The following is a 12467-nucleotide window of genomic DNA, read 5'->3' as shown; positions in this document are numbered from 1 at the left end:
GTCAATTATTTTACAGGTTTATTAAACATGTTCGCACCTTTCCGCGCCTTTACAATTTTGTCTTTCAATGCCGCTATATCAACTTTCGTATTAACATTCGGTGACGCTTTGGAAGTTGTTGGTTCTTCAGGAGGAACAAACGCTTCATTTCTTCTTTCTTCTCTTTTCTTTGCTGCAGCTGCATGTTTCTCATTCTTCTCCTTTTGTTTCTTCTGTCTTTTTTGTTCTTTGTTCAAGAAGTATTCACCTGAGGCCAACTCTTTGTCAATCTGAAAATCGTTCATTACAATTCTGTTTTTATTAAATTTTTTATACTCATACCTTGCTCTCGGTTTGTGCGGGCGGGAATGGAGTGTAAGGTTTCTTCTCCTTCTTTTTCTTGGGTTGTTTACGTTTGCTTATGTTTTTGTTGACGAACTTCGGTAAAAACCTGTCCCAGTTCTCGTTACGCAACTTGGGGTCTTTAGCAAGTTCTTTTTTAATCATAAGTGCCTTAATGTTATAAATTGGATGGACATTCTTCATTGTGTCTTCTACAATCTTCCTAACTTGTTGGAGCCCTTTGTAAGGCCCCAATGCCGACACTGTCTGTCCTTGCACCAACACGTAACAACCCGTCAGTAACTCAATCGATTTTAATGTGCAACCATTTGGCCCTATTAACCTCTGTCTCCTCTTAACAAATTTCTCTTTATTCCTTGTAATATTCCCTATTTTTATTATATCACAACCAGTGTCGTCACTCAAAACACGCTTTGCTTGCTCGAAGGGAACACTCCTCGACAATAACTTAATCATATCTCGGGCTTTTAATATAATATAAGGATCCCACGTTTTGCGTGTTGTCTTCACAGTCATACTCCCTTCAATTACATCAAGTTCGGCTTTCACATGATGTTCGCCTAGAGTTTTCTGAACTATAGGCCAAACCTGGCGTAAATACTGCTCGCGATATTGGGGAAAAAGCGTGGCAAAGGAACTTTCTTCCAGGAGACCATGGGGGTTGTGTTCGGGCTTGAACTCGGGAATTTTCATTTCCCAGGCGTTCTCAACGGGGCCTGATGGTTTCTGGCCCTCGTCGTCACTGGAATCCCCCATTCTGAACACGACACTGCGATATTTAAATGTATAAACAATTAAAAAAAACACGTGCGAAGTTCCCACTGACAGTTTAAAATGACATTTGGCCGTGTCGATAACTTGGAGATCTGCACAACGAAGATTAAATTTTATTTTTTTTTCCGTTTATTCATGTTTAGTTCCAATGTGCTTTAATTTTATATAGTAGATTTGTGGTAGACTAGTCACTTTCACTTGTAGAAAGTACGACAAATGGTCTACGTTTAATTAAATTTATTTAAAAGAAAAATCAGGGCGCCCTCTTGCGTAGGAGATGGCAACAACGGATGACATATATAACTCAAACGTCAAAAACAAATGTCAAAATTTAATTAGAACAGGTGACAGGTCGACATGGCAATAAATTTGTTTACATCCTTAAAATACGGTAAGTTTATTGTTTTTCCCATTGAAAATAATATAAACACTAAAATTATCCTAGAAACGTTGGAAAAAGGTTAGAAACCCATTAGTCCGTTTTTTTTGCTTCTAATGCGATAATTTATGTTATTACAATTATCTAATCATTATTAGTGTTGACTGCTTTTAATATTTCAAGCAAAAACTCTGTAAAAAACTCTAGTTTTTTAGAAGAAACTATCTTCTATGCTTATGCATAATATTTAGATAGGCGACCTTTGGACCCCGGTGTTATTGTGACAAAGTTCAATTCTCTTTTTTTTTTTAGCAAAATCTCTGAGACCTTTGTCTCGCTGTTATTCCGACCAATTTCCGAAAATAACCACACATTACACCGTTGTACCCCGAGAAAACGACCCAAGATGGAAAGGTAAAGTTTTTCTTGGCTTTAAGTAGTTCTAATTGAGTTTTTAGAGGTCAACATGGAAAGATTCGGCGACGAAACCGACATTCTTATAGTGGGTGGGGGCCCTGCTGGAATGAGCGCCGCGATAAGAGCCAAGCAACTGGCTGAACAAGAAGGAAAAGAAATTAGGGTGTGTGTGGTGGAAAAGGCGTCTCAAGTTGGGGGGCACATTCTCTCAGGGGCTGTTATACAACCAACTGCTTTAGATGAGTTAATACCAGATTGGGCGGAGAAGGGAGCCCCGTTAAAAACGCCAGTTAAGGAGGACAAGTTTGGGATTTTGACTGAAACTGGCAGGATTCCTGTACCAGTATTACCAGGTATTGGTGGTACTCTCTAATTTGTTTTACTAGAGTTTTTTGTTAAGGGACTCCAATGTACAACCATGGGAATTACATTGTACGACTAGGCCACGTCGTACAATGGCTTGGGGAACAAGCAGAAGCTCTAGGTGTGGAAATCTATCCAGGATATGCTGCGTCGGAAGTCCTGTACCATCCCGATGGTAGCGTCAAAGGTGTCGCTACCAACGACATGGGAATTGCCAAAGACGGGAGTCCTAAAGACACCTTTGAAAGAGGAATGGAGTTGCATGCTAAAAGTACAATTTTCGCGGAAGGCTGTCATGGACACCTCTCCAAACAAATTATTAAAAACTTCAATTTAAGAGCGAACAGTGAACCCCAGACGTACGGTATTGGCTTGAAAGAAATCTGGGAGATTGACCCAGCCAAGCACAGTCCAGGTCGCGTTGAACACAGCATCGGGTGGCCTTTAGACAAATTTACTTATGGAGGTTCCTTCCTGTACCATTTAAATGAAGACACTCCTCTCGTTGCCGTTGGGTTTGTGGTCGCCTTGGATTACACCAACCCCTATCTGAGTCCCTTCAGAGAATTCCAAAGGTTTAAACACCATCCTAGTGTCAAACACTACTTTGAAGGCGGCACAAGAATTGCGTATGGTGCTCGCGCGTTGAATGAAGGCGGCTTCCAGAGCTTACCAAAGCTAACATTCCCCGGTGGTTGTCTTGTTGGGTGCTCAGCTGGGTTCCTCAACGTGCCGAAAATCAAAGGAACCCATTATGCTATGAAAAGTGGGATGTTGGCAGCGGAGAGCGTCTACGAGGCCATCAACGGCGAAAAACAATCAACTGAAGGATTTGAGCCTAAGAGTTACCCAGACAAAGTACAGAATAGTTTTATCTGGAAAGACTTAAAAAGAGTAAGAAATGTAAGACCAAGCTTCCACAACCCACTGGGGATGTACGGTGGGGTTCTTTACAGTGGTTTTAGTATAGCTATCGGGGGATTAGAACCATGGACTTTAAAACACGGCGCTGCTGATCATACAAGACTGAAACCTGCGAAAGATTGCACTCCTATTGACTATCCTAAACCTGATGGTAAAATTAGCTTTGATCTCCTATCATCTGTGGCGTTAACTGGAACAAATCATGAAGGCGACCAACCAGCGCATTTAACTCTCAAAGATGATACTGTACCTGTTAAAGAGAATTTAGGAGTGTACGATGGGCCAGAAGGCCGATTTTGCCCGGCTGGAGTCTACGAATTTGTACCTTTGGAAAGTGGAGATGGGCAGAGATTACAAATTAATGCTCAAAATTGTATACATTGTAAAACATGTGATATAAAGGACCCAAGTCAGAATATTAACTGGGTGGTTCCTGAAGGTGGCGGCGGTCCTGCTTACAACGGAATGTAATTTTTAGTGTATAAGTGCCTTATCGTTGTACTCAGGATCAAATATATTGGACTTTTTATCTATGTTGATTAAAACTTTTATAATTAAGGTGGTTGTTTATTGACTTATAGATATAATTCAAAATCTATCCTATTTGAAGTATAAAAATTGGACTCTTCGCCGCACTTGCGAACCCACACGCCTGTTTTAAAATACCCTTCACTGGCCCATTTCTGCATCTGTTTTGTATCAAATGGACCTTGAACATCATCTTTTTCTTGTTCCCACTTAAACTCCCACATCAGCTCAGCCTCCTTACTTGTGGATGTGGAGTTTGAAGCCCCCATTTGCTCCTTCTCTTTACTTTCAAAATCGTCAGCGTACATATCTAAAACAGGCTCTTTCTTGGGCTTTGTTTTGTTTGAAATCTCTTCAAATGTCTCTTGGTACACATTCATGTTCCCACTTTTTGTTAAAATGGTATTTGCAAGTTCTGTCAGTTCCACAACTTCCTGACTAGTATTCAAAGTCCCCGCTTTTTTCCGCTTAAGTCTCTCTACACTAGACAATTTAGAATTATCACCACCTAACCTCCTTATTGCTTTATTCACTGTTTCTTTCGGTTTCATAAACTGTAGCATCTTCTTATACAAACCAAGCTCATCAAACGCCTCTTCGTTCGAATCAGAGTCACTCTCAGCCCCCAAACTCTTATCATTGGGATCCAGCTGATACTTATCTTCATTCTGAATATTATGCCAGTCTACATTATCCAGCCAGTTATCCCTGATTTCCTTCTCGTTCTTCCAGATAAAATGCCCTTCTTTATCAAAGTGTCCCTCTTCCATTTCTTCTCTCATGTTAAAAGCAGTCATTCGTACCCCTTCAACTTGGCGCGAGATCCCTTCTTCTTCACCTTCGATGTCGTCGGCGTCGAGTTCATCTTCAGCTTCATCGTGGAAGTCCTCCTCGTCGGAATCCAGAGAGTGCTTTTTGGCATCTGGCCTCTGACGACGCCTTTTGGTTAATGGAAAATTGTTTTCGTTGAATTTACGTTTTGACATTTTGACGGGATTGACGATAATTGACAGTTCGTTAGTAGAGCGCACGCGCAAAATGGCGCCTCGGGCAGCGGAGCTTTACGTGTTTGAAGCAACAAGAAGTCTCTTTTATGCAAATAATTTTGGAAAATTGCCTTGAAATTATTTCGTGAGAAATTACTTTACCTACCCAATCTGCGTAAATAATTGTACGGTTTTTAGATGATAAAAGGCTTTTTATTAAACTGAGACTGACTTTTATATGGTTTTATAATATAATTTCGGAGAGCAAGAAATAACAAATTTGGATTTGAAGTTGGTTTGACACAAAAAAACTTTTTTGACGAACATCAACGGGAGTTTTCGTATTAAATCTGACCAATTTTGGCAACTAACTTAAAAAACGAATAAATTTTTGCAAAGTAGTAGTGCTATTTGTTTTATTCAAATTGTTTATTGTCTCATGTGTTGCTTTAGACCGATTTAAATCTACAAAATTTGATCCGCAGGAGATTTCTGAGTATCAGATTGTGAATTTTTAATTAATTTACTTGAAAACATTTTTTTTCATTGAACAGGATTTTATAATTTTATAAACAATTGGACAAATGCGTATGAAAAATAGCTCCAGTACAAAAATGACCCGGCGCCTTCACCATTTTGCAATAACTCAAAATAAATAAAACAACATTGCGCTTTGTTCGAAAGTCTTTGATGTTTTATTGTTATTACAAAGTTAAACAACAAGACCTACAATAGGGCATTTTGTGCAAGCAGTCTAAAATGGGGCGTTGGCTCGTTTTATCAGGTTTCTTCTGCTAGAAATGTGCAGTTTTACTTAAGATAATTTTTTAGGAGAGATGCGCTTAACCTCGCTGGGATACGAGAGCAGAGATACGCTGCCCCTCATTAATTAAAATCTGATGGTTTTATGATTTTGTAACTGCGAAGTGCCTTGGATAATAGAAAAAACGAAACTTCTATCCGTTTCTCAGAACCCGACAGACATTTAATTTTTCAACCCGGAATATTTTCCGATTAATAAATAAAACAGCGTCTAGCCATCATCTCAAAGAACAAAACGAAAGGGAATTATAAAACAAAAGTCTGCAGTAACTGCTGGATGGGGAGGATGAGACTGCAAGGCATTGATTCGTCTGCTCGTTGGCGCATATTGCTTGGTAATGTGGACGCAGACTGCGCGTACCGCCATAAATCGAGGTGATAAACTCTGCAAAGGGCCGTTAAACCCGGTAAAAACCGGGGTCTAGATGGGGTGGAGGAGCGTCCCGACGGCGGCAATAGTTTGCCTCAAGTTCAAGGTTTCGATCAATGAATTGTTGGATCTGGGGTCTCGACAATGCCCCAGACAGGTCGCTGACTTCGGCGTAGACGAATTTTAGATTACAAGAAGGAAGTTAACACAGCTTTAAAACAATGAGAGCAAATAGAAACATATTCAATTTGGGTGAAATTGGTAGGAATTGACATCGATTTTTAAACTAAAATTTAATGATTGGTCAGGTTACAACAGAGTTGAGTGAAACCAATGGAATATAAAATTGGATGGTCGCTGAACCTAAGGAATTATTTATGATTGGAATATAGCTAGTCGTCTAGACTTTAGAAATAGATTTACAACTACTATTGATTTTTCTATTACCTTGTTAGAGTGTGGAGAAAATCAATTAAAACTAGTTTGATTGCGACAGTGCACTCTCTGGAAATTTGGCTAAAACAAATAATTTCATTATCCTGATTTATTTACCCAACAAAGCTCGAGAATTACACCCTAAACTTACTCTGTAACAAAATTGTCTCAGACCACAACATTTACCTTAAAATGATGAATATATGGAAAGTTACTACCGTTATATTAAAGTTTTAATACTCCACATCTGTAATTTAGCATGCTGTTATTAAGTTTCAGCAAACTTTCCAGTAAAACAACAGCAACTTCTTCAATTAACCCTTACCGGGAATATTACTACAATTTGTATGATTGTACAAGTCCATAATAATCTAATAACAATACAAAAGCAACGAACTGTGTTTATAACTAAAAAAAACACAGTTTTGCACTTTTTGCACAGAAAATTGCCGACGACCACCATTAATAATTGCCAGAAACCGTAAAAATAATAACGGCTGACCGCGGAACGCTCCGCCAATTTACTACAGCTTTCGATAAACTACCCTCCAGAATGGCGGCTCCATTAATAGCCCCGAAAAAATGCGCCAAGTACCGAAAAGAGTTCAACAAGAAAGTGTTCAACCATCTAGCAAAAATAGCACTTTGTCGAATGTTACAAAGTTACAGATTGAATCGTTACGTGAACGTTTTATTTGTGAATTGAAATCATAAATTTTCTCTAAAATTCAAGAAGTTCCGCCTTATTCTGTGGGTATTTTTAGAGAGAACGTGCACGTTCTACACAATAAAAGCGTACGCGATAGTAAATTTTTATAGAACTGTAAAAATAAATAAGGAAGTAAAGCATCAATAGATTGGAGATTTATCTTATTTCCGGAGTTTCGGTGATGTGCAGGTCGTACATACATGATGGGTTTAAAGGCGATCTGTAAATTAAAATTAATATTTCATGAGAACACAAAAGTGGCACATTTTTCTCGAATTTTGTTTTCTGAAAAATAGATTAAGAAGATTATAATTTCATTTTAAAGCTTTTAAAGCTTCAATTTCTCCCACATTTTGCCACAGCAGAAACAAGAACGCTGTCGGAAAAAAATTAATGAAATGGTAAGCAAGTTTCTTCATTCATGGAGCATTATTGGAGTTTTATAATTAGAAAAAGGGAAAAAGGCAAGTTTGCAATAAAGTTTACTAGTTTACTTACCCTTTTAAATGGGACAATTTTTATTAATCTTTAAATGAATATTTGGATCAACTTATAGGGTTATTTGGGTCCTTCGAATTCGAAAGTTTTAGTATATCTTTTTCTTGCTTTTGTCAACGTTTTTTGTTTCACAAATAGGAAATAAAGAGTTTTCTTAAATAATATAGCCAGAGGAGATTTTTATTCTAATAAAGCGCTTATAAGGGGTCTTTTTTCTCATGGATTTTAATAAGTTCACGGACTTATTTTAGTCTCTGGAAAAGCATCCTTAAATCCGGTGCTCAAAATTTATAACTTAAGCCTCTTCGGTGACTTAAACGAGCTGTCTAATCCCTCATAAATACCCTTTAATAATAACGCCCCCTATAAATCCCCAGTATATTTAGCGTAATAAAAAACATTATAATCATGGTCCATTGTCAATATCAGAACGTGCGAGCCTATTATGATGATAGGGCACCATAACAATACCGCCATAGTGTATCATTAATATGTAGTAGCAGCTTTATCGGTTATAAATCCAGCGAGAGCTTTTAGCTCCGGCAAAATACCGGAGCCGTCGACTGGAAGGAAGAGCGATTTTTGAATGGAGCTTCCTGCCAACACGTTTCGGCATCGGTTTTATCGCATCGTCATCAGGGTCAACGCCTGAACTGCAAAATAACAGAACCGGAAACATCCATCATCGTAACAAAGTGGTCGACGTGTTCTCATTGATCGACCATAAATTTATCACTGTCCGCTTTAAATTATAACATGGCCGCAATCACATACGACGACGATAAATTTTAATCGCTCGTGTAAATTCCGCTTGACAATATTGGTCTCTGGATAATTTATGTTTTGCCGACCGTGATTTACCTTGCTTCGCTGCATTTTTAGGGAGAAAAAGAAAAGAATGGAGTGGTTGTGATAAACCACCCCTGCTGGTTCAGAGCATAGCCGCTAGATGACGCGACGCTCTGATTCATGGGCATTCGTATCACATCCTGGATCCGGAAGAATCGCTTAGTTTCCATACGGAAATTTTTATGTTTGAGTATTCCGGATTATTGGGATCGTTTTCGTTTAACCCACGTTCTGTGGTAGCCAGAAGACGTTTGCCAACTCGCGTCCCGGAAATTGAAGTCTCGTCTTTTTTCTCTTATTTCTGGCGGTCTCCCAGCTACTTTGCTCAGAGCGATGTGGATTTTTCGATAAACCGAGCTTTTAATTAATAAATTATTTACGCAAACCTCCGCACCGAACAAAGGGTTATTGTTGAACCATAAAGAACAGTTCGGTTCGCAGGTCGAAATCTTAATAATGAGCTGGGGGCGGTTTTCAACTGGGCCAAATATTTGGCTCATTAACAGATTGGTTTGGAGGAAACATGGGGTGGCTGTGATGATACATTACAACCCCGAAGTTAGGTAAGTAATTTAGCCCAAATGGAAATACGTACGAGTGGTGCGGTTCCCAGGAAGATCTCCGTTCCCGAGGGACATTCGAATATCCCGGTGAGTCACGCAACAATAGCCTCAACGAGCTTTCATTCCCATTTATTGTAGCGCACACGTGACAAAAACGGCACAAGTACTTACACAGCACATTGGAGGGGTCGTGATTTTGTTACATCGAAACGAGTTCTATTAATTATCAAAGTTTCGGCGTTAGAGGGACCTTTGGGTGAACGTGGGCGGCTACGCCTTCAACTTTAATGAAAGAGTGTCGAATCGGAGCTTTCCGAGTAGGAAAACTTCCAAGTAAATGCGATACACAAAATGGATGTTGAGGGGAAAATAAAATAAATCCCGGCAAGATTTGTGCGACAGATTATTAAACAGAAAACTAATTTGTTATTACTACAAAATGGAATTTGATAATGACAACTGCAATAATTTCACTGGGCTATTTGCCTAGTTGTGAAGAGCCTTTTGTAAAATGGAAAACAAATTAAATTTTGTTCCGCTCTAATGGAAACGCTTCATTCACATTTGTATTAATTTTAAATGCCCAAATATGGACAAAGTTTAAACACAAATAAACGTAAATCCCATAAACAGAATGATACAGCAAATGGCACCAGTTCGTCCCCAAGAACCTAATTACTTTTTGTAGCATCAGCGTGATTAAATTCTCAGTAAAAACCCTCCCCATCTGTTCTGAAAGCCTCAGGCCATCTCTTAAAGTCTGAAAAATCACACGCTCAATAATGGCGTTATTCCGAACAATTTTCACACTTGTTATTGAATTTTCCGAGCGGAATTATGGAATAAAACTCAGCTGTGAAAGGGTGTTGCGTCACATCATTGATTTTTGCACCTATAATTTGATTGCGTCTGTTTTTTTACTCGTCTCGGTTATTATTATTATTCATGAGTTGACTCGGAGTGAGTCAGAAACATCAATATAAATTTGCGGTTGGAGGTGGAGGAAGTGCCATTAATATGCATTAAAAAGTTTAAAAGAATAAGGACTTAAGAAAACAATTTGGGTAATTTGGTTTTTGAGTTGTGAGCGAATGGACATAAAAGGAGCTTTTCAAGTTTTTAATTTTTGAAATGGACTAGCTTCGAAATGTAAATTTATATTTAAACACTCATAAAAGTTGGAGATCGACTTTGAATTGAAAGAAAGAATCAATTAGGAACAAAAACTTTATTAACAGCATGATTGTAAAAATGTACAACGATTGAATTCTTGACGAGCCACTTTAATATTAAACTTACTTCTAATTAAAAATTAAACACTACAGAGAATGAGTCCACACTTAACTCTTGGCGTGGAAGTTTTAATTTAAGTTATTAAAGCGGTGTTCTCTTTAAATGGAGCAAGCTCGGATTACTCAATTGTTGCTTTAATTTAATTATTAATTATTATTATTCAAACAATTTCATTATTCATCTAACAAATTTCCCGGAGATAATCCTTTCTATTCCTGCACACAATAAAAGTAACAAAACTTTATAAAAGTCGATTGATAACCGAGCGAGTTAACCACAAAGCACGGGAATAGGCTGAAACCTTCTTCTACCTAAATCTCTTTTCTTTATGCGGATTTGCCTTCTTTTTCCAGAGGGATTCATATAATTTGGCAGAATTGTATTCTGTATATTGCGTGTAATTCGTTTGGACACGGATTCTGCTGACGCTGTTTGAGCATCATCGATTGTTCCTTGCTCGGTTGTTGGATATGCACAAACTGGAGCCTGTTCCTCACAAACGACGTTCATTACAACTAAAACGACAACAACGAACTGGATATAAGCCTAAAACAGATTCAATTACACTTAAGAACACGCTCGCATTCTAAGACTTCTACCATTTTCACTTTCATGTGAAATCCCATCTTCTGTACATTTTATATTGCTGACAAATTAGGATAATCAAGAGGAAGGTCAGTTTGATGTAAACAAGCCAAGGATTTCGCATGAAGACTCTAATTTGGCGTCGATCACAAAGGCGCCGTTTGGCAAAGAGGGTCTGTATTTGTCACGTGAAATAAGTTAATTTAACTTTTGTAGAGATTGCGGAATTATATGACAAAAATAGGGAAACAGAGCAATTTCATTCGGACGAAAATAAGGAAGTTTCCGTTCAGGCAATAAATAAAATTTTTGTTCTAAAAACAGTGGAAAATTCCGACAGTTACCGTCACTCGATTAAATTTTATACGTTAATTTTCTGTGTTTAACAGTCAGATTTTTTGTTAATATTTACAATTCTGTTACATGTAAAAAGATGGAAGATTTTCTTACAACTGAAATGAGATTGCGTTTCAATTATTGTAAGGTATGGTCTGGATAGTTTTACTCGCTTGTCTGCATGTTTCTGAGACAAATTTCGAAATCCAGACCCGAACTACTAAAACCGTCTGATTGGATGCCCATTCTCTTCCCTGTGCATTAAACTTCTCACTGATGAGTTTATACGCCGAAACATGCAAATTTCAGTCTGCATATAAATTAGATAGACTGCTGTGCAGTTTCACACGTTAATAAATCGCTGCAATTGTTGTTAGACTACACAGAACCGTACTTAGAACAAGGCAGCTGCAGGCGATTTCAAACTAATTCAATAGTTTGCTAAATGTTAGTATAAACTTGGATCGATTTCCGGTGACTAATGTATGAAAAAATGTAATACCCCTCTGTTAGTGTTCGATGACGTCACCCCTCATTTCAATTTCCGATTTTTCACGCTTTCTGCGGTCACGTGTCAACCCCTGCTCACCATGTCATTCTCTACCGCCATCAACAGCAATTCAATTACATAAAGAGAATAATTGGAGAAATTGTTGCTTTAGGTAGTCGATATTTCAGGGCTGGCGGATAATTCAGTCGAAAGCTATTGAAGTGGCAATAATGAAGAGGCCGCGATAAGGGTGGAGAAGTTACGGCCATTCCATCAGAAGTAATAAAAAAACGGCTCAATCGAGAACATTTCCGCCCATCTCCTTTAATATTCTGATGTAAAGCGAGAGAATGTGTGCGTTTGAAATCACAATGAAATGATTTTTACATTTAATTGGGAAAAATGGAAATAAACAGTCAGACGAAGACTGTACGGATCGATAACACGAGTACTAGTTGCTATGCACCCCGGACATATGCAATTTTCATTCAAAAGCGCTAATACAGGATTCTTCCAGTCCAATTCACGACTATAAACGTATCTGATTAATTCTCGGGGCTTCAGGGGATTAGCTTTTTTCCACCCGGATTTTAACCGGAGTCGAATTTAATTATAACGCGGTGTAACGAATTTTAATGATTGGATGTTCAATTATTAAATTCTACTGGAAGGAACAAGAAAACATTATATTGTACTTTCAGTCTGGGATTTCCGCCTCAATCTAGACCAATAGAGGAGCCGGAAGGAATCACTTTTTGATAACCCCACGAGCGCAAATCTGCAATTCTTAGTATTTTAGCAACA

The 12467-nt window shown here is 38.2% G+C and overlaps 3 protein-coding genes across 3 annotated transcripts; 1 reads left to right on the top strand and 2 right to left on the bottom strand.

The window, feature by feature from the left end:
• Window position 1: 1 nt before the first annotated feature.
• dbe (KRR1 small subunit processome component homolog dbe) lies at window positions 2-1232 on the bottom strand. Its single transcript, XM_088044388.1, has 2 exons — window positions 322-1232; window positions 2-269 (listed from the first exon to the last, which is right to left on the bottom strand). The coding sequence occupies exons 1-2, from the start codon at window positions 1096-1098 to the stop codon at window positions 6-8; spliced, it is 1041 nt and encodes a 346-aa protein (XP_087900514.1). The 5' UTR covers window positions 1099-1232; the 3' UTR covers window positions 2-5.
• A 161-nt stretch (window positions 1233-1393) lies between these two features.
• Etf-QO (electron transfer flavoprotein-ubiquinone oxidoreductase) lies at window positions 1394-3757 on the top strand. The gene is made up of 4 exons (XM_088044385.1): window positions 1394-1507; window positions 1808-1909; window positions 1954-2265; window positions 2313-3757. Exons 1-4 carry the CDS (start codon window positions 1474-1476, stop codon window positions 3668-3670), a joined length of 1806 nt encoding a protein of 601 aa, XP_087900511.1. The 5' UTR covers window positions 1394-1473; the 3' UTR covers window positions 3671-3757.
• On the bottom strand, window positions 3742-4767 carry holn1 (CD2 antigen cytoplasmic tail-binding protein 2 homolog holn1). The gene has a single exon (XM_088044389.1). The coding sequence runs from the start codon at window positions 4711-4713 to the stop codon at window positions 3775-3777; it is 939 nt and encodes a 312-aa protein (XP_087900515.1). The 5' UTR covers window positions 4714-4767; the 3' UTR covers window positions 3742-3774.
• Window positions 4768-12467: the final 7700 nt, after the last annotated feature.

Source organism: Gnatocerus cornutus, chromosome 8 (assembly GCF_029298725.1).
Source record: "Gnatocerus cornutus isolate USDA-ARS CGAHR chromosome 8, icGnaCorn1.1, whole genome shotgun sequence".
NCBI classification, from domain to species: domain Eukaryota; kingdom Metazoa; phylum Arthropoda; class Insecta; order Coleoptera; family Tenebrionidae; genus Gnatocerus; species Gnatocerus cornutus.
Note: the sequence above shows the minus strand (reverse complement) of the source record. Positions and strands in the feature narration are given on the sequence as shown.